Source organism: Nycticebus coucang, chromosome 3 (assembly GCF_027406575.1).
Source record: "Nycticebus coucang isolate mNycCou1 chromosome 3, mNycCou1.pri, whole genome shotgun sequence".
Lineage (NCBI taxonomy): Eukaryota > Metazoa > Chordata > Mammalia > Primates > Lorisidae > Nycticebus > Nycticebus coucang.
The window spans coordinates 94,563,134-94,586,211 of record NC_069782.1 but is presented as its reverse complement, the minus strand read 5'-3'; the positions used below and the strand labels follow the sequence as shown (position 1 = coordinate 94,586,211).

At 39.4% G+C, this 23,078-nt stretch overlaps 1 protein-coding gene across 4 annotated transcripts in view; it reads right to left on the bottom strand.

Annotated features, from left to right (window-relative positions):
* The window catches only part of P4HA1 (prolyl 4-hydroxylase subunit alpha 1), an 84,605-nt gene that overhangs the window by 3,523 nt on the left and 58,004 nt on the right, over positions 1–23,078 (bottom strand). For 3 of the 4 annotated variants that reach the window (XM_053586149.1, XM_053586150.1, XM_053586153.1), the window contains 4 exons: positions 19,977–20,076; positions 6,037–6,090; positions 3,492–3,557; positions 209–277 (listed from right to left, as the gene is read on the bottom strand). In XM_053586149.1, coding sequence (XP_053442124.1) covers positions 209–277; positions 3,492–3,557; positions 6,037–6,090; positions 19,977–20,076 — 289 coding nt within the window. The remainder of the gene's footprint in view (positions 1–208; positions 278–3,491; positions 3,558–6,036; positions 6,091–19,976; positions 20,077–23,078) is intronic. The other variant, XM_053586152.1, reaches the window with a different exon arrangement.

Sequence of the window (23,078 nt, the reverse complement as noted above, 5' to 3'; positions counted from 1 at the left end):
CCACATGTGGCCCACGGGCCATAGTTTGAGGACCCCTGCTCTAGGTATTTAAGGTAAATTGTGCCATAAAAATACCTAAACTTTTACCAAGAGATAATGTAGTCCACTTTTAAAGATATAACTAATTAGACCATGAAATACAAGTGTTCTCTCTTCCTCAGGAGAAAAATTTTAAAAAATGAAAACAATAAAAACAAGCCAAACTTACTTTTTTGGGCCAAACACTAGCCCCTACTTCAGGAAAAACAGTGGCTCCTCCTGCAGATACATCACTCATCTATAAGACACAGAGAATATTAATCAAAAGTGCTGGTAGAATAAAATATGCCATTATGAGGAGGATTTGTTATTAAATACTGGGATTATACAGACTTGTCTTTACATAGCAGGGTTTGTGCGTATTACTCAGTTTTTCAAAAATAAAATGCCATTTATATACATAAGTAAAATACTACAAAACATAAAGGAATGATTAACAAAGAAAATGTCAGGAAGGGAGATAGGGATGTAATTTGGGATAGGCACTTAATTTATAGCCGAAAGGAAAAAGAAATGACCTAAAACTGATAAATCAATACAGAGGTACAAACATGTATTTTATTATACCAGAATGTAATCTCCATGGAGGCAGAAATTTTCACATTTTGCTCACTGCTGACCATTAATGTCTAGAACAGTACCTTGAGAACAGGAGGTGCTCACTAAGTATTTATTTTTAAAAAATTCAAACAAAGAAACACCAAGATAAAAATAACAATAACCTAAAATCAGTTTTGTCATTTCTCATGGTGGACAGTCAATACATATTAACTAATGAGAAAATTAAAGGATTATATAAAGTTATTGTCATAAAGTAACCTAGAATAAAAAAAACACCGAAATTAACTGAAGCAGCACATGTACAAGACAAAGAAAAATCATATATATGTATATTTTTTAAAGTGACATGAATAAAATGTACAGACAGAGTCAGATCCTACCACAAAGCAAAATCCAAGTGTATGCTGAATCAATGAGCTGCATCTAAAGCAACTGACAAACACTGAAAACAAGATTTGGGGCAAATGCTGGTCCAAAGAAAACAGGGTTACGATTTTTTTTTTTTTTGGATTATGATCTTAATATGGGAGAGTTTAAATCAAGGTGAAAAAGCATTGAGAAGAGGGTATTTTATAGTGATAAATATATAATTAAGAGTTAAGAGCTTTGAAGCAATGAAAAAATTCACTTTGGAGACATTTAAAAGTTGTGCGTGACTTTTATAAATGGAGCACACAATATATAATATACACTATATATTATATATATAACACTACATAATATACTGTATTCCACTTTGGAATACTATTTAGCTATTAGAATGAATACTAACCAAAAAATGCTATATAACTATTTTAGGAAAACAAAAAGGATGTATGCATTAAGAGGAAAATATTAAATAAGTGAACATAATCTAATAACCAAATAATCTAACATGTGGATAGTGGACCAAATAATATAGCATTAACACTCACAAAGCAAAGAAATATGAGGAGAAACAAAAAGACAGGAATGCAGAAACAAAGGAAACACTAGTGCCTCTTAAACATCTGAAAAGATGCTCAAGTTCTCTAATAAGACAAATGCAAATTAAAGCCACACTGTCAATCTGGTAAGTGAAAAGATGTACTGATCCAAAAGTCTGACAAACATATCTCACAAACATATTATGCTTACAGGTGGGGTACAAACTGGTACAACCTCTCTCCTGGTTTTCCCTTTGTGATATTTCTCTCTTTTATTTTATATGAATGTTTGTAATGTATTTTACATTCTTTTGGAAATAAGATGGAGTTGTGAGAGGGATGCAAATGGAGAAGGAAGAAGAGAGAGTGGTAAGGAAAGAAGGTGGGAGGTAGGGTGAGAAGGTAGGTTGCAGACAGGACGGGATAGATACAAAGAAGGGGAAAAGGGAAGGAAGGAAAGAGGAAAAGATAAATGAGAGGAGGCAGGGAGAGGAAAAGCCTGAGTAAAGAGACAATACGGTAGGGAGTAAGATACTACAGACAGCAAAAAGATATAGTTTTATACAATTCAAATGGGAGTAAGGAATCAATGCAATAAACAAAATTAAGTCTAGATATAAAATACACCTTTTTAAAGTCAACTAAAGCTGTATTATGGTAGACTGTATTTTCCAAATACACATGTAATACATCCCAATATGCCCCATCATAGATGCTGTTTTTACATGGGTCTACATGCCCTTCCTTAAAGATGGGCCATTTGTAATTGCTGTAATAGAATATAGCAGAAATGACATCTATGACTTCTGAGGGTAGGTCATAAAAATGCCATGTACTTTTGCATTGTTCTTTTGGGATGCTTGCTCTTGCAAACCAGTCCCCATGCTGTAAGGAAATGAAGGACTGGATTGGCCATAATTTAGGTATTCTGGACAACAGCCAGCCTCAACTTCAGCCTTTAAGATGGACAACAGCCAGCCTCAACTTCAGCCTTTAAGATGACCCTAGGGCCAGACATCTGACTGCAAATGGATGACAAATCTGGAGCAGGAACCAGTTTAGCGCAGTCAACCTTGCAACTATGAGAAATAATGTAAGATTGTTATTTTAAACTATTCAGTTTTGTGGTGTAGGAATTTGTTATATGTCGGAATAAATAACTGGAACAAATATGATCAAAAAATCTATTTATGAATATATAAACAATTTTTAAAATTAAGATAATACTGTTTTGAATTTTTCAACAAAATGAGAATGGTTTCCTTTAATTGGACTCTGGGGTGTTGTGCTTTTTTTTTTTTTTATTAAATCATAGCTGTGTACATTAATGCAATCATGGGGCACCATACACTGGTTTTATAGACCATTTGACATATTTTCATCACACTGGTTAACATAGCCTTCCTGGCATTTTCTTAGTTATTGTGTTAAGACATTTATATTCTACATTTACTAAGTTTCACATGTACCCTTGTAAGATGCACCATAGGTATAATCCCACCAATCACTCTCCCTCTGCCCATCCTCCTCCCCGTGCTATTTCTTAATCTGAGTACTGATTACATCAGATGTGTTTACATTGTGAAAATTAATGAAGTTATATACTTAGGATTTGTTCGCTCTTCTGATAAATGATATACTTCAATAAAAATTTAATTCAGAAAAATTTACTAAAATGTGTGTATATATGCAGAAATTCATATAAAATATACAGAAATTCTTATATACATATATATGATTAAACAGTCCATGTTTCAAAATATTAATGGTTATCTCCAAGTGGCAGAATTATCAATAATTTTAATTTTCTTCTTCAGGTTTTTTCCAAAAGTTTCTACAATGAATATCTATATTATACTCTGAAAAAGTTCCAAATGCAAGAAAATTCTTTACTCAGTTGTAAAAACTTTAGGATGCTAAGATGCTAAATGCATTATGTGATCAAATCCCAATTTAAAATAAAAAAATTTTAGCTGCAATACTTACATAAAACAGCCATGTAGCAATTCTATTTCCGGTGCCCAACTCTTTGAAAGCATCTGGCTCATCTTTCTGTGAGTAAGACACAGTGAATTCAATGGCGTAAAATTCATTAATGCAAATACTCCAGGGGCAACTATATACAGTAGTAAAATATTGAAATATATGCCAAAAAAGCCCCTAAATGTTCCCTTATAATGCCTAGTGCACTATACACATCAGGCACTTGAATGGACTTGTATACTGAATACTTTTGACAAGATCACTGTTGAGGCGGGGGAGATTTGTGTTAGCTTAAACAAATGAGAGCCAGTATCACCTAATTGCAAATTATTAAAAAAAAAAAAAAAACCTGCAATGTTAGCTTCCAAAAAAGCAAAACATGAGAGCCACCTCTTAGCTACATTCGTGAAGCTTATTTTCTGTGGATAAAAAACTTACCCTGACATTTATTTTGAACTCATGACCCATTCAAGTATTTACTGTTATTGAGACTGCATTTCTGTTAGTCAGTCAGTAGGCACTTATATCATGCTAGAGAATTCATATCTAGATATTTAAATCTAAATTAAGGGTGGCGCCTGTGGCTCACGGAGTAGGGCGCCGGTCCCGTATGCTGGAGGTGGTGGGTTCAAACCCAGCCCCGCCCAAACAAAAAAAAATCTAAATTAAAATACAATATAATCTCTTGGTATTTATCCCAGAAAAATAAAAATGTATTTTTTACACATAAGTTTATATACAATCTTTATTTGTAATAGCAAAAACTAAAGACTATCCCAAAGTCTTTCAGTGGGTGAATGGCTAAACTGTGCTTCATCTATTCAGCAGAATACAGGTTGAGCATCCCTAATCCAAAAAGCCAAAATCTGCAATGCTCCAAAATCCAAACTTTTTAGGTGCCGCTATGACACACCACAAGCTGAAAATTCCACATGGAAGTACTTAACACAAGCTTTGTTTCATGCACAAAATTATTAAAAATATTGTATTAGCCTTATGCTATGTATATACAATGTATATGAAACATAAATGAATTCTGTATTTTCAGTTGATGTATAATTATGTATATGCAGATATTCCAAAATCTTAAAAATCCTCAATACAAAACACTTTTTGTTCCCAAGTATTTTGGTTTTGGGGTTTTTTTGGGGTCAGGGTCTCACTCTGTTGCTCAGAATAGGGTACAGTGCTGTCATCATAGCTCGCTGGATACCTCAAACTCCAGGGCTTAAGCAATTCTCCTGCCTCAGCCTACCAAGGACAGGCATAGACCACTATGCCCAGCTAATTTTTTTTTATATTTCGTAGAGATAAGGTCTTGCTATGTTGCTCAGTCTGGTCTTGAATGCCTGGCCTCAAGCAATTCTCCCACCTTGGACTCCCAAAGTGCCAGGACTACAGGTGTGAGCCACAATGCCCTCCCAAGCATTTTGGATTAGACAAAGCCCTGAAGCTTTAGGTTCCTAGAGGCATATGTCTCCAGCCCCAGCCTTTTAACCCACCCCTTTAACTCTAATTTTAGTCCCTGGGTTTTTGATCTTTGTTCAATTTGCCTTACTTTCTTCCAGGCTCACCAATGCGTTTAAAAATATCTTAAATACTGGGCGGCGCCTGTGGCTCAGTCAGTAAGGCGCCGGCCCCATATACCGAGGGTGACGGGTTCAAACCCGGCCCCGGCCAAACTGCAACCAAAAAATAGCCGGGCATTGTGGCGGGCACCTGTAGTCCCAGCTGCTCGGAAGGCTGAGGCAAGAGAATCGCTTAAGCCCAGGAGTTGGAGGTTGCTGTGAGCTGTGTGAGGCCACGGCACTCTGCCGAGGGCCATAAAGTAAGACTCTGTCTCTACAAAAAAAAAAAAAAAATCTTAAATACTTTTATTGGTTATCTACGTATTTCTTTTACTGCTAAAAAGGCTTCATAGGTTACCTATTATAATTATACAAAGTTTCCACAAATTCCAAATAGGCTATGAAATCTAAATGCTAAAAAAACAGAATTAACATGTTGACAAAGATTTTTTCCTTAACCAAATTCTATCCAGCCTCCTCTGAATTTCCTTCTAAAGTATGCCCTGACCTTTGGGCTTCTGTGTTCAGATCTGCATCATCCAATTTTACTAAGAAGCCTAAGTCAGTTTAGCCAGAATCCCCCATCCTTGATATCTGATAACTTCAATATCTAACTGGGTCCCTCATCTTCCTCTGTGCTCCTGGGTGATGTCTGATCAGTAAGAATCCTGATCTTAGGTCAGTTTAGCTAGAATACCCATACTGACCCTCTTGATAGTAATTTTCTACCTATTGACTCCCACCTCTGTTCACTGGCTATAAATTTCCACTTTTCCTTGTTGTATTTGGAGTGCAGCTTAGTTTCTCTACCTCACTGCAAAACTCCATTGCAGTGGTCCCTTTACCTATCACAATACCCTCACCCCCTTGAGTATAGTCTGCCTTACCATCTTTAATGAGTGTCATGAATAATTTTTTCTTCAACAACGTAATACTTAAACTTCAATGAATTTCTTACATTCTCCATTTATTTTACTTACCCGTGCAAAGTCAAAATGGGGTTCATACTGTCCTCCAACCCCATAATTTGCTACCTGAAAGAAAAAAGATTATTATTCAAATAATCTTGAAGATTACTATTCAAAAATCAGGAGCCCCATTTTGGCCTCTTATATATGATATGTACCTATGAATGAAAAGCAAAGTATTTAAAATCAGTAAGAGTTCTAAGAAAATAAGGCTAAAAAGTAAGAATAACTACTAGGAGCTATTTTAGAACTTTAGTTAATATGCTTTTCCTTAGCAAATGTTTGGGGGGACACATTTTTTCCTAATACATAACAAAACTAAAATCTGAGATCTCTATTATTTACTTTTACCAAACACTTTCCTTTAGAATTTAAATTATAAAAAAAATTTTCCCACAGCCTTGAATAAAAGCAAACTCCCAATCTATTTTAACCAAATCCCTTTTATTACATATTTTTTCCCTGCTAAGGTAAAAAGGGAAAAAGTTAACACTAATTTAATTATTCCTGCTGAAGGGCCCTACAATTTCAGGTGGTTATGACAATGTGTGAGACAGCAAGAGGAAGTTACTTGGTCTGAGTACCAATCCCAGCTCTTTTAATTAAAATGTATGTAACTTTGGATATGATCTATTTTCTTATTTGTAAAATGAGAACAATAAAATGCAGACAAAGTGAAAGAACATAATTAAGAGTGTTGCTGACAAAATAGAAGAACACTGTGGAACTAGAACTGCTGCTGAAATGTCCTGCTCTGGGGGTGAGTAGCCATAGCACCGCTTCATCCCTGAAGCTAAGCCACTGTCACCTGAACTCCACCCCCCTCCTAGAGCTGGCCCTATATTCCCACACAGAGCTGCTAGCAGCTGTTACACCTCCCTAGTGGGGCCCAAAAGAGGTATAACTGTTCCACCTACCTCTCTCCCAACCCCTCAGGCAGGAGCTAAAGCTCATACTCCTTCCTAAGTAAACAGTGCTTTGGCAGAGCCCTGCATCACAGAAAAATGCTTTATGCTCCCCACCCTTCAGCCTGAGCTGAAGTGGTACATTACTACTGGAGAATTGATGCTTTGGCCAAGTAAATCGGCCGCACATGCCAGGACTGATGTAGTCCCTACGTCCCAGGGTAGCAGAGCAGTAGCTGAGCTGAAACACCCACCCATAGGCAAAATAACTCTAGTACCCCACTTCCCTAGACCTGGACTGAGCAAAGTCATCACTATGCTGCTTTCTGCCTCATTCCCAGGCCCAATTAACAGCTGTGCTTGGCCATTCTGTGGTACTCACCACTGATGTACTTAACCTCACGGAGTCTGGGATATAGCCAAGTCCCACCATCCTAGGTTCTAGAGTGACCATTATACAGTGCCTCATCCCTACGTACCTGGGTTGCCGTTGAGCCTTATGGGCCCAAGCTCCTAAATTATGGCTGTACCCTGTGCCCCACCTCCCAGGCATTAAGTCATACCTACAACCCAATCCTTTGGGCCAAAGTAGCTAAGAGGTAGCCTCAGAGTCTGAGATGCTGGCGCTGTGGGCAATATCCAACCCTGTCAGAGAGAGTGAAACTGCTCCCTAAAATGCAGGTGTCACAATAGTTTTATGAGACTGAGCCTAGGATCCTGGTCCCTTGCACATGGATTGCAGTGCCATGGCACCAGTTTGTAGCCTGTGCCAAATCTGAAATCAAGAAGAATCCTTCCTCAGCTAAGTCCCCCCTTTATGGAGAAAACAAGAATAGGAGAATCCCCAAAAGCCCCTACCACCAAGGATATTAACCAAGGCAGCTGCTAGTGCTACGACAAACTTCTCCAGCCCAGGCCACTGTGGCACCAACAGTTATTGCTGATGTTTAATGCAGCTGAAGAAGCTGTACAGAGACTATATATCACCATGTTCTTCCCCATTGGCATAGTAAGACCCAACTGCAGGTGAAAGTCTCAAAATGAAAGCTACTCTACCAAGTTTAGAAGAGGCAAATGTTACACTAAGACCACAGACATGAATGTAGGGACACAAGAAATATGAAAAAGCAATGAAATATGACACCACTGAGATAATAACTTGTTAGTTACAGACCCCAATGGAAAAAAAATGAGTTGCCAGAAAAGCAATTCAAAAAATGATCTTCAGACCGAGATTAAAGATGGCGGCTGACTAACAGCTTCCCTGCAACTGAGCATGGTGAGTCTGGGGAGATAAGACTCCAGAAATCTCTGGCTGGTGGGATCTGCCTAAAATCATCCCTTTGAGGGTACAGGGAGTCAGCAAGGGACTTCTAGACCCCAAGAGGAGGACAAAAACAGTGGAAAACTGGCAAATGGCTGCGTGTGTTTGATCGACTTACTCCTGCCTGCACCTGTAGTACAAGCAGCAGTGAGACTGCAAACCGGAAAGGCCTTACCTGTGAACTTGGACTTGGCACTTGGACTTGGACTCAGTTGAACTGCCTTGGGGAGAGCTTGAGCAGGAGTGCAGAGAACTTTGGGCATTGTCTGGGACCCCAGACAGACCCACTGAGCTGGGCTGCAGGGAGCCATTGTGTGAGATAACGGCCCCGGCAAACTCTGCCCTCAGGGTCCCAGAGCAGGGATCGGGTGGGACCTAGTAACCTAGTGACTAAGCAGCCTCAAGGCGGGGACTGAGCTGCCTTACAGCCTTTACCCTTAGGGACAGAGTGAGACAGTTTTGGCACACTGGAGGCTTGGGCTGTTGCCCTGGGTAGAGTGCCGAGGTGTCACAGCTCATAGCAACCTCAAATTCCTGGGCTTGGCAATGCCTGGACCTCAATAAGATCTGTGCCGTGACCCAGCACCAACCGGGCCTCCGCATGCCCTGACCAGGAATTGCGGGAGCTGTGCAATACCGCGTCCTCCCAGCCTCCACACTGGCTCGCTCGTCTGGCCAGGGATACTGGTAGCCGCATGCCCTCTGGAGACCTCCCTGCCTCTGCGCACAGCCCTTCTTCTGGCCAGAGAGTGCTGGAGCCTTGGGCTCTCTGCACCAAAGTCACTGGGCGCCAGGCACTCCCAGAACCGTGCGCACCACCTCCCGCCCTGTTGCTGGATCCAGGTGTGTCATGCTCCGGAGCTGCTTCCACAACCAGAACTCCCTAGCTGGAGCAGCCCCAGAGGAACTACACAGGGTCACTTCCTACAAAGATCCAGCAACAATAGAGTGATCCCGCTGGGATCTAATCTTGGAGTGACACCTCCCCAACTCTGAGGACGACCAGAGGCAACGGTGAAAAACAATCATGAGGCGAAATCAACAGAAAAACTCTGGCAACTCCCCCAAGGATCGATGGGGCAGACACAGCACAAGATCCCATACACAAAAAAATAGCTGAGGTCAGAAATCGAATTCAGAATCTGGATAGCAAATAAGATTGAATTAGAATTCTAAGCAGTAACTCAAAAGATACCTCAAGAATTCAACAAATTCAAAGACCAAATGACCAAAGATTTTGACACATTGAGACAAGAAGTTGCAGCCCTCAAAGATCTGAGAAACACAGTAGAATCCCTCAGTAGCAGAATGGAGCAAGCAGAAGAAAGGATTTCTGACACTGAAGACAAAGCTATCAAACGCCCCCAAATTCTCGAAGAGGATTAGAAATGGACAGCAAAAATAGATCATTCTCTCAGAGAGCTCTGAGATAATTCGAAGAAAATCAATATTAGTCTAATAGGGATCCCCAAAAGCAACGGAGTGGCTTCACAAGGCACAGAGTCTCTTCTCCATGAGATTATGAAGGAGAACTTTCCAGACATGCCAAGAGATTCTGAAATTCAGATAGCAGACAGTTTCAGAACTCCAGCACAACTCAACCCAAATAAGACATCCCCCAGACACATCATAATCAATTTCACTAAAATTAATATGAAGGAGAAAATTCTGAAAGCTGCCAGATGAAACAAAACCATTACCTACAAGGGGAAGAATATCAGAATAACTGCAGATCTCTCTGCTGAAACCTTTCAAGCTAGAAAAGGATGGTCATCAACTTTTAATCTCCAAAACAAAATAACTTTCAACCCAGGATCCTATATCCAGCTAAACTGAGTTTCATTTATGACGGAGAAATTAAATACTTCAATGACATTCTCATGTGGAAGAAATTTGCGATAACTAAACCAGCTCTCCACGATATTCTGAGACCTACCCTCCATAATAACCAGCGTAATCCTCCACCACAAAAGTAAACTCACCCAGAAAATTTTGATCAATTTCCAACTTCCACAGTCGCAAAACGATTAAAAATGTCCACTGGGCTCTCAAAAGGCTTATCAATATTTTCAATTAACGTGAATGGTTTAAACTGTCCTCTAAAGAGGCACAGGTTGGCTGACTGGATACAAAAACTCAAGCCAGAGATCTGCTGCATACAAGAATCGCATCTTACATTAAAAGACAAATAATAGACTCAAGGTGAAGGGATAGTCATCTATATTCAAGGCAAATGGAAAGCAGAAAAAAGCAGGCGTTGCAATCCTTTTCGCAGATGCAATAGTCTTTAAACCAAAATAATTAAGGATAAGGATGGACACTTCATATTTGTTAAAGGTAATATTCAATATGATGAGATCTCAATTATTAATATTTATGCATCCAACCACAACGCACCTCAATGTATAAGAGAAACTCTACCAGACATGAGCAACTCGATTTTCTCCACTTCCATAGTATTTGGAGATTTTAACACCCCTTTAGCAGTGCTGGATAGATCCTCCAAAAAGAAGCTAAGCAAAGAAATTTTAGATTTAAACTCAACCATTCAATATCTGGACTTAACAGCCATCTACAGAAGATTTCATCCCAACAAAACTGAATACACATTACTCTCATCAGCCCACAGAACATACTCCAAAATCGATCACATCCTAGGCCACAAATCTAACCTCAGCAAATTTAAAAAAATAGAAATTATTCCTTCCATTTTCTCAGACCATCACGGAATAAAAGTTGAACTCAATAACAACAAGAACCTGTATACCCATATAAAAACATGGAAGTTAAACAACATTATGCTGAAGGATAGATGGGTTATAGATGAGATTAAGAAGGAAATCACCAAATTTTTGGAACAAAAGAACTATCAAGACACGAATTACCAGAACCTCTTGTATACTGCAAAGGCACTCCTAAGAGGCAAATTTATATCACTGCAAGCCTTCCTCAAGAAAACAGAAAGAGAGGAAGTTAATAACTTACTGGGACATGTTAAGCAACTGGAGAAGGAAGAACACTCCAACCCCAAACCCAGCAGAAGAAAAGAAATAACCAAAATCAGAGCAGAACTAAATGAAATTGAAAACAAAAGAATTATACAACAGATCAATAAATCCAAAAGTTGGTTTTTTGAAAAGATCAATAAAATAGATAAACCTTTGGCCAACCTAACCAGTAAAAAAAGAGTAAAATCGCTAATTTCATCAGTCAGAAATGGTAAAGATGAAATAACAACAGACCCCTCAGAAATTAAAAAAATCCTTAACAAATACTACAAGAAACTCTACTCTCACAAATATGAAAATCTGAAAGAAATCAACCAATACCTGGAAGTACGCCACCTACCAAGACTTAGCCAGAACGAAGTGGAAATGTTGAACAGGCCTATATCAAGTTCTGAAATAGCATCAACTATACAAAATCTCCCTAAGAAGAAAAGCCTAGGACCAGATGGCTTTACGTCAGAATTCTACCAAACCTTTAAAGAAGAACTAGTACCTGTACTACTAAACCTCTTTCAAAATCTAGAAAAAAGAAGGAATATTACCCAAAACGTTCTACGAAGCAAACATCACCTTGATCCTCAAACCAGGGAAAGACCAAACAAGAAAAGAAAATTATAGACCAATATCACTAATGAATATTCATGCTAAAATACTCAGTAAGATCCTAACAAACAGAATCCAACAACACATCAAAAAAATTATACACCACAACCAAGTGGGATTTATCCCAGGGTCTCAAGGCTGGTTCAATATACGTAAATCTATAAACGTGATTCAGCACATAAACAAACTAAAAAATAAGGACCATATGATTCTTTTTTTTTTTTTTTTGTAGAGACAGAGTCTCAGTGTACTGCCCTCGGGTAGAGTGCTGTGGCAACACACGGCTCACAGCAACCTCTAACTCTTGGGCTTATGTGATTCTCTTGCCTCAGCCTCCCAAGCAGCTGGGACTACAGGCGCCCGCCACAACACCCGGCTATTTTTTTGTTGCAGTGTGGCCGGGGCTGGGTTTGAACCCGCCACCCTCAGCATATGGGGCTAGCGCCCTACTCACTGAGCCACAGGCGCTGCCCGATTCTTTCAATTGATGTCAAAAAGCTTTTGATAATATCCAGCATCCCTTCATGATCAGAACACTTAAGAAAATTGGTATACAAAGGACATTTCTTAAACTAATAGAGGCCATCTACAGCAAACCCACAGCCAATATCGTATTGAATGGAGTTAAACTGAAATCATTTCCACTTAGATCAGGAACCAGGCAAGGTTGCCCATTGTCTCCATTGCTCTTTAACATTGTAATGGAAGTTTTAGCCATTGCAATTAGGGAAGAAAAGGCGATCAAGAGTATCCACAGAGGGTCAGAAGAGATCAAACTTTCACTCTTCACAGATGATTTGATAGTATATCTGGAAAACACTAGGGATTCTACTACAAAACTTTTAGAAGTGATCAAGGAATACAGCAATGTTTCAGGCTACAGAATCAACACCCATAAATCTGTAGCCTTTATATATACCAACAATAACCAAGCTGAAAAAACAGTCAAGGACTCTATTCCTTTCACAGTCGTGCCAAAGAAGATGAAATATTTGGGAATATACTTAACAAAGGATGTGAAAGAGCTCTACAAAGAGAACTATGAAACTTTAAGAAAAGAAATAGCTGAAGATGTTAACAGATGGAAAAACATACCATGCTCATAGCTGGGAAGAATCAACATTGTTAAAATGTCCATACTACCCAAAGCAATATATAATTTTAATGCAATTCCTATTAAAGCTCCATTGCCATATTTTAAAGATCTTGAAAAAATAATACTTCGTTTTATATGGAATCAGAAAAAACCTCGAATAGCCAAAACGTTACTCAGCAATAAAAACAAAGCAGGAGGAATCATGCTACCAGACCTGAGACTGTATTGTAAATCGACAGTGATCAAAACAGCATGGTACTGGCAGAAAAGCAGAGAAGTAGATGTCGAACGGAATAGAGAACCAAGAGATGGATCCAGCTACTTACCGTTATTTGATCTTTGACAAGCCAATTAAAAACATTCAGTGGGGAAAAGATTCCCTATTTAACAAATGGTGCTGGGTAAACTGGCTGGCGACCTGTAGAAGATTGAAACTGGACCCACACCTTTCACCATTAACTAAGATAGACTCTCACTGGATAAAAGATTTAAACTTAAGACATGACACTATAAAAATACTTGAAGAAAGTGCAGGGAAAACTCTTGAAGGAATCGGCCTGGGTGAATATTTTATGAGGAGGACTCCCCAGGCAATTGAAGCAGTATCAAAAATACACTACTGGGACCTGATCAAACTAAACTAAAAAGCTTCTGCACAGGAGGCAGAGCAAGATGGCAGCCGAGTAACAGCTTCCTTGCATCTGGGCACCGTGAGTCTGGGGAGATAGGACTCCAGGCATCTCTGGCTGGTGGGATCTGCCTACAATCACCCCTGAGATGATACAGGGAGTCAGCGAGAGACTTCTGGACCCAAGAGGAAGACTAAAACAGTGGAAAACCGGCAAGTGGTCGCGTGTGTTCAATCCGTCTAAACCCGCCTGCAACTTCCACAAGCACGAGAACTTAAAGAGCAAGAGGAAGTGAAAGGAAAATTAGGGCAAGGAAACAGATAAAAGAAATCACTCATGAGGAAGAATCACCAGAAAACTCCAGGCAACATGAAGAACCAGTCCAGAACAACCCCGCCAAGGGACCATGAGGTAGCTACTGCAGAGGATTCCACCTATAAAGAAATGTTAGGAATGACAGAAAGGGAATTTAGAATACACATGTTGAAAACAATGAAAGAAATGATGGAAACAATGAAGGAAACTGCTAATACAGTGGAAAATAACCAAAAGGAAATTCAAAAACAGAATCAAATAAGAGATGAACGATATGAAGAATATAAAAAGGATATAGCAGAGCTGAAGGAACTGAAACAGTCAATTAGGGAACTTAAAGATGCAATGGAAAGTATCAGCAACAGGTTAGACCATGCAGAAGAAAGAATTTCAGAGGTAGAAGACAAAGTTTTTGAGATAACTCAGATAGTAAAAGAGGCAGAAAAGAAGAGAGAGAAAGCAGAATGTTCATTGTCAGAATTATGGGACTTTATGAAGTGTTCCAACATCCGAGTTATAGGAATTCCAGAAGGGGAAGAAGAATGCCCCAGAGGAATGGAAGCCATACTAGAGAATATTATAAAAGAAAATTTCCCAAATATCACCAAAGATTCTGACACACTGCTTTCAGAGGGCTATCGGACCCCAGGTCGCCTCAACTCTAACCAAGCTTCTCCAAGACACATTGTGATGAACCTGTCCTAAGTCAAGACAAAAGAAAAGATTCTGCAAGCTGCCAGGAGTAAGCACCAGTTGACCTACAGAGGCAAATCCATCAGAGTGACCGCAGACTTCTCTAATGAAACTTTCCAAGCAAGAAGACAATGGTCATCTACCTTTAATCTACTTAAACAGAACAATTTCCAGCCCAGAATTCTGTACCCTGCTAAGCTAAGCTTCAAAATTGATTTGAGAAATCAAATCATTTACGGATATACAAACATGGAGGAAATTCGCCACAACAAGACCAGCTCTACAGGAAATACTTCAACCTGTTCTGCACACTGACCACCACAATGGATCAGCAGCAAAGTAAGAACTCAGAAATTAAAGGACAGAACCTAACCTCCACACTGATGCAAAAGATAAAACTAAGCAATGGACTCTCACAAAATAAGAGGAATAGAATACTACCACACTTATCAATTATCTCAATAAATGTTAATGGCTTGAATTCCCCACTGAAGAGACATAGATTGGTTGACTGGATTAAAAAACACAAGCCATCCATTTGCTGTCTGCAAGAACACACCTGGCTTCAAAAAACAAATTAAAGCTCCGAGTCAAGGGTTGGAAGACAATTTTTCAGGCAAATGGAATTCAGAAGAAAAGAGGAGTTGCAATCTTATTTCCAGATACATGTGGATTTAAAGCAACTAAAGTCAAAAAAGACAAAGATGGTCACTTTATATTGGTCAAGGGAAAAATACAACAAGAAGACATTTCAGGGGCAGCGCCTGTGGCTCAGTCGGTAAGGCGCCGGCCCCATATACCGAGGGTGGCGGGTTCAAACCCAGCCCCAGCTGAACTGCAACCAAAAAACAGCTGGGCGTTGTGGCGGGCGCCTGTAGTCGCAGCTACTCGGGAGGCTGAGGCAAGAGAATCACTTAAGCCCAGGAGTTGGAGGTTGCTGTGAGCTGTGCTATGCCACGGCACTCTACTGAGGGCCATAAAGTGAGACTCTGTCTCTACAAAAAAAAACAACAAAAAGAGGGCAGCGCCTGTGGCTCAAGGAGTAGGGTGCCAGTCCCATATGCCGGAGGTGGCGGGTTCAAACCCAGCCCCGGCCAAAAAAAAAAGAGATTTCAATTCTAAATATTTATGCACCCAATTTAAATGCTCCCAGATTCTTGAAACAGACCTTACTCAGTCTGAGCAATATGATATCTGATAATACCATAATAACAGGAGACCTTAACACTCCTCTTACAGAGCTGGACAGATCCTCTAAACAGAAATTAAACCAGGATATAAGAGATTTAAATGAGACCCTAGAACAACTGTGCTTGATAGACGCATATAAAACACTCCATCCCAAAGATAAAGAATATACATTCTTCTCATCACCCCATGGAACATTCTCCAAAACTGATCATATCCTGGGACACAAAACAAATATCAACAGAATCAAAAGAATTGAAATTTTACCTTGTATCTTCTCAGACCATAAGGCACTAAAGGTGGAACTCAACTCTAACAAAAATGCTCGACCCCACCCAAAGGCATGGAAATTAAACAATCTTCTGTTGAATAACAGATGGGTGCATGAAGAAATAAAACAGGAAATCATTAACTTCCTTGAGCATAACAACAATGAAGACACAAACTACCAAAACCTGTGGGATACTGCAAAAGCAGTTTTGAGAGGAAAATTCATCGCTTTAGAGGCCTACAGTCGAAAAACAGAAAGAGAGCACACATCAACAATCTCACAAGAGATCTTATGGAATTGGAAAAAGAAGAACAATCTAAGCCTAAACTCAGTCGAAGAAAAAAAATATCCAAAATCAAATCAGAGATCAATGAAACTGAAAACAAAAGAATCATTCAGAAAATTAATGAAACAAGGAGTTGGTTTTTTGAAAAAATAAATGAAATAGATAAACCATTGGCCAGACTAACAAGGAATAGAAAAGTAAAATCTCTAGTAACCTCAATCAGAAATGATAAAGGGGAAATAACAACTGATCCCACAGAGATACAAGACATCATCTCTGAATACTACCAGAAACTCTATGCCCAGAAATTTGACAATGTGAAAGAAATGGATCAATATTTGGAATCACACCCTCTCCCTAGACTCAGCCAGGAAGAAATAGACCTCCTGAACAGACCAATTTCAAGCACTGAGATCAAAGAAACAATAAAAAATCTTCCAACCAAAAAATGCCCTGGTCCAGATGGCTTCACTCCAGAATTCTATCAAACCTTCAAGGAAGAGCTTATTCCTGTACTGCAGAAATTATTCCAAAAAATTGAGGAAGAAGAAATCTTCCCCAACACATTCTATGAAGCAAACATCACCCTGATACCAAAACCAGGAAAAGACCCAAACAAAAAGGAGTTTCAGACCAATCTCACTCATGAACATAGACGCAAAAATTCTCAACAAAATCCTAGCCAATAGATTACAGCTTATCATCAAAAAAGTCATTCATCATGATCAAGTAGGCTTTATCCCAGGGATGCAAGGCTGGTTTAACATATGCAAGTCTATAAACGTTATCCACCATATTAACAGAGGGAAAAATAAAGATCACATGATCCTCTTAATAGATGCAGAAAAAGCATTTGATAAAATCCAGGATCCTTTTCTAATTAGAACACTTAAGAGTATAGGCATAGGCGGCCCCTGTGGCTCAAGGAGTAGGGCGCCGGTCCCATATGCCAGAGGTGTTGGGTTCAAACCCAGCCCCGGCCAAAAACCAAAAAAAAAAAAAAAAAAAAGAGTATAGGCATAGGTGGCACATTTCTAAAACTGATTGAAGCTATCTATGACAAACCCACAGCCAATATTTTACTGAATGGAGTAAAACTGAAAGCTTTTCCTCTTAGAACTGGAACCAGACAAGGTTGTCCTCTGTCACCTTTACTATTCAACGTAGTGCTGGAAGTTCTAGCCAATACAATTAGGCAAGACAAGGAAATAAAGGGAATCCAAATGGGAGCAGAGGAGGTCAAACTCTCCCTCTTTGCTGACGACATGATCTTATACTTAGAGAACCCCAAAGACTCAACCACAAGACTCCTAGAAGTCATCAAAAAATACAGTAATGTTTCAGGATATAAAATCAATGTCCACAAGTCAGCAGCCTTTGTATACACCAATAACAGTCAAGATGAGAAGCTAATTAAGGACACAACTCCCTTCACCATAGTTTCAAAGAAAATGAAATACCTAGGAATATACCTAACGAAGGAGGTGAAGGACCTCTATAAAGAAAACTATGAAATCCTCAGAAAGGAAATAGCAGAGGATATAAACAAATGGAAGAACATACCATGCTCATGGATGGGAAGAATCAACATTGTTAAAATGTCTATACTTCCCAAAGCAATCTACCTATTCAATGCCATTCCTATCAAAATACCAACATCATACTTTCAAGATTTGGAAAAAATGATTCTGCGTTTTGTATGGAACCGGAAAAAACCCCGTATAGCTAAGGCAGTTCTCTGTAACAAAAATAAAGCTGGGGGCATCAGCATACCAGATTTTAGTCGGTACTACAAAGCCATAGTTCTCAAGACAGCATGGTACTGGCACAAAAACAGAGACATAGACACTTGGAATCGAATTGAAAACCAAGAAATGAAAGTAACATTTTACAACCACCTAATCTTTGATAAACCAAACAAGAACATACCTTGGGGGAAAGACTCCCTATTCAATAAGTGGTGTTGGGAGAACTGGATGTCTACATGTAAAAGACTGAAACTGGACGCACACCTTTCCCCACTCACAAAAATTGATTCAAGATGGATAAAGGACTTAAATTTAAGGCATGAAACAATAAAAATCCTCCAAGAAAGCATAGGAAAAACACTGGAAGATATTGGCCTGGGGAAAGACTTCATGAAGAAGACTGCCATGGCAATTGCAACAACAACAAAAGAAGACCAAAAGTCACAATATAACAAAGACATCTCTACCAGAATGTTTATTGCAGCCCAATTCATAATTGCTAAGTCATGGAAGAAACCCAAGTGTCCATCGACCCACGAATGGACTAGCAAATTTTGGTACATGTATATCATGGAGTATTATGCAGCCTTAAAGAAAGATGGAGATTTTACCTCTTTCATGTTTACATGGATGGAGCTGGAACATAGTCTTCTTAGCAAAGTATCTCAGGAGTGGAAGAAAAAGTATCCAATGTACTCAGTTCTACTATGAAGCTAAATTATAGCTTTCACACGAAGGCTATAACCCAACTATAGCACAAGACTATGGGGAAAGGGCCAAGGAAGGGGAAGGGAGGGGGGAGGTTTTGGTTGAGGGAGGGTAATGGGGGGGCCACATCTACGGTGCATCTTAGAATGGGTAGAGGCAAAACTTACTAAATGCAGAATACAAATGCCTACATACAGTAACTAAGGAAATGCCATGAAGGCTACGTTGAACAATTTGATGAGAATATTTCAGATTGTATATGAAACCCACACATTGTACCCCTTGACTATACTAATGTACACAGCTATTATTTAACAATAAAAATAAATAAATTTTTAAAAAAATGATCTTAAAGGCCTGCGTGGTGGCTCATGCCTATAATCTCAAGGCCAAGGCAGGTGGATTGTCTGGCTCAGGAGTTCAAGAGCAGGCTGAGCAAGAGTAAGACCCTATCTCTACTAAAAAAGCTTAGCCAGGCATTGTAGCGGGCACCTGTTAGTCCCAGCTACTTGGGATGCTGAGGCAAGAGGACTGCTTGAGCCCCTTCAAGAGTTTGGGGTTGCTGTGAGCTATGGTACTCTACTCAGGGTGACGGAGTGAGACTCTGTCTCCCCTCCCTCTCCCCCGCAAAAAAAAAAAAATAAATAAAAATAAAAGACAATTGTGTCAAGTTGTGATTATTATAATGGAAAAGAATTATTGGGGGAGAGCTGCTTTTTATGACAATTAATTTACAGACTTAACAGTATAAAAGAGAAATAATGAAAAAAGTATTCCTTTGATTATTTCAAATTAAAAAAACAAGAAAATGAAAAGAAAAAAATAAATTATTAACAAAAAATCCACCCTGGCCATATGACAGGTGGACTGAAGCCTGAGAAAAGGAAAACAAATTACAGTGTACTTCATAAATATTAGTGCTACATATTTTTTTCACTTCTCCACATATTTATGCTTAATAATAGGAGTTTTTTATGTTTTTAAAAAAATTTAAAGATCACAGAATAATCACAATTTTTCCGACTGATTATTATGATCGCTTTGCATGGCTTCACCTTACAGGGCTTCTCTTCATAGCCCCAACTACTGTGCAAATCAAGGACTGCCTGCTCAGTGTCAGGAAATCTCATCTGAAGCATCTCTTGAAGCGGAAAATTAAGGATAATGTGACTACCTACCTGTAATTCCTCTGCTGTGGAAACATCTAGTCCTGTTAGATCTTGTATTCTCATATTAATTCGAGACACCACAGGATTTTCATAGCCAGAGAGCCAGGCACTGAGTAGAAAATAATAGTTTTACTGATAATATTTCATTATAGTAAGACTAATAGCTTTTGTTTTAAAAGCCATAATATATAGGACAATAAACCTTTATCTAAAGGCATTTAGTTGATTTTCTTGTTTGATATGATTGTTATTAAAGAATATTGTAGTTTATTTTTTTTTTTTTGAGACAAGAGTCTCACTTTGTCACCCTCAGTAGAGTGCCTTGGCGTCATAGCTCACAGCAACCTCAGACTCTTGGGTGTAAGAGATCCTCTTGCCTCAGCTTTCCCAGTAGCTGGGACGACAGGCACCCTCCACAAAGCCCAGCTATTTTTTTTTTTAGAGATGGGGTCTCACTCTTGCTCAAGCTGGTCTCTAACTCCTGAGCTCAAACAATCCATGCGCCTCGTCCTCCCAGAGTGCTAGGATTACAAGCATTCACCACTGTACCTGGCCACTGAATATTGTAGTTTTTAAAAGCTGACACTTTCTATAATTACATAGTGGAACAGAAAAAAAATTATTATCATTTAGTATAGAGTTTCTATGAATACAGTTGGATTAATATAAGAAGGCTATTTTGAGGCCATTTATATTGAGAATTTCTTTCTTTCTTTTTTTTTTTTCTTAGAGACAGAGTCTCGCTTTATGGCCCTCGGTAGAGTGCCGTGGCCTCACACAGCTCACAGCAACCTCCAATTCCTGGGCTTAAGCGATTCTCTTGCCTCAGCCTCCCTAGTAGCTGGGACCACAGGCGCCCGCCACAATGCCCGGCTATTTTTTGGTTGCCATTTGGCCGGGGCCGGGTTTGAACCCGCCACCCTCTGTATATGGGGCCGGCGCCTTACCGACTGAGCCACAGGCACTGCCCTGTATTGAGAATTTCTAAAACTTCTAGAAAAATACTCACCAAACTGGAGTGGAAGTCATAGAGTCCATAATTTGAAATATGTAATGCTAATACTTTATAAGAAAAAACTTTGTATTTTTTTTTAAACAAAAGTAAACACACCTACTGAGATAGTTAAAAAGAGAGGGCCAGGCACTATGGCTCACATCTGTAATTCTAGCACTCTGGGAAGCCAAGGCAGGAGGACTGCTTGTGGTCAGGCATTTGAGACCAGCCTGAGTAAGAGTGAAAGCCCCTTATGTACAAAAAATAGAAAAATTAGCTGGGCATGGTGATTATGTGGCTACAGTCTCAGCTACTTGGGAAGCTGAGGCAGGAAGACTGACTGAGTCCAGGAGTTTGAGGTTGCAGTGAGCTATGATACCACTACCCTCTATCCAGGGTGTCAAAAAGTAAATAAGAACATTAACAAGTGTTGGTGAGGACGTTAAGAAACTGGGGTCCTAGACTGGGTGCAGTGGCTCATACCTGTAATCCTAGCACTCTGGGAGGCCAAGGCAGGTGTATCACCAGAATTTAGGAGTTCTAGACCAGCCTGAGTCAGAGCCCCCATCTTTAAAAATAGCTGAGCGTTATGGCGGGCACCTGTAGTCCAGATACTTGGGCAGCTGAGGTAGGAGGATCACTTGAGCCCAAGAGTTTGAGGTTGCTGTGAGCTATGATGTCACAGCAAAAAAAAGAAAAGAAAAGAAACTGGGAATCCTCATACACTGCTGGTGGGAACATGGAATGGTACAGAACTTTGGAAAACAGTTTGGTAGTTTCTCAAAATGTTAAACATAGTTAACAAATGACCTAGTGATTCTACTTCTAGGTATGTATATAAGAGAATTAAATCTATGTCCATACAAAAACCTGAACAGAGATGTTCATAGCAGCATTATTCCTAACAGTCCAAAAATGGAAACAACCCAAATGTCTATCAATTGATGGATATATAAAACACGGTATTATTTATAAAATAGCATATTATTTTGTCACGCTACAATGTATATGGAACCTTAAAAACATCAACTGAAAGAAGCCAGATACTAAAGGCCATGTTGTATATTTCATGTAAATAGAATATTATATTCACAGGTATATCAATCAATATAGAAAGTACTGTAGTGGTTGCTGGGAATAGAGAATGACTACTAATGGGTTAGGATTTCTTTTTGGGATAACTAAAAATGTTCTGGAATTAGATATTGGTGATGGTTGCACAACAAAAAAAGTTTACGAGACACTAAATGTTCACTTTAAAGGCAGGGATTTTATGCTATGGGATCTAGATTTCAAATTTTAAAAGCACCCCCCAATTCAACCATATATCCTTTTTTACATCTGCTTTTCCTCATCTATCATCCCTTTGTGTTCTTCACGTCTTCTCTCATTAAATTTTGATTCCATGGTTCATCATTTTAACAACATTCTTGCTAAAACCTTAAATTCAACTTTCTGGTAAAAACACAATCTTTAATTAATCTCTTTTTTTGAGCTTATATCTATGTCACTAAACCCAACTGGAGAAAGTCACAAAACAGGGCAGATATGTTCCACTTAAAATTCATGAACACCAGACGGCACCTGGTGGCTCAGTGAGTAGGGTGCCAGCCCCATATACCGAGGGTGGTGGGTTCAAACCCGGCCCCAGCCAAACTGCAACAAAAAATAGCTGGGCGTTGTAGTGAGCGCCCATAGTCCCAAGCTTCTCAGGAGGCTAAGGCAAGAGAATCATTTCTTTCTTTTTCTTTCTTTCTTTTTTTTTTTTTTGAGACAGAGCCTCAAGCTGTTGCCCTGGGCAGAGCGCTGTGGAATCACAGCTCACAGCAACCTCCAACTCCTGGGCTTAAGCAATTCTCCTGCCTGCGCCTCCCAAGTAGCTGGGACTACAGGCACCCGCCACAACGCCCGGCTATATTTTGGTTGCAGCTGTCACTGTTGTTTGGTGGGCCCAGGCTGAATTCGAACCTGTCAGCTCAGGTGTATGTATGTGGCTGGCACCTTAGCCGCTTGAGCCACAGGCGCCGAGCCTCTCAGATTTTTTCTTGACATATACTCAATTGTTATAAGACTGAAATTTTCTTTCCAAATTTTGCTCTTTTCAAGTACAAGCAAAT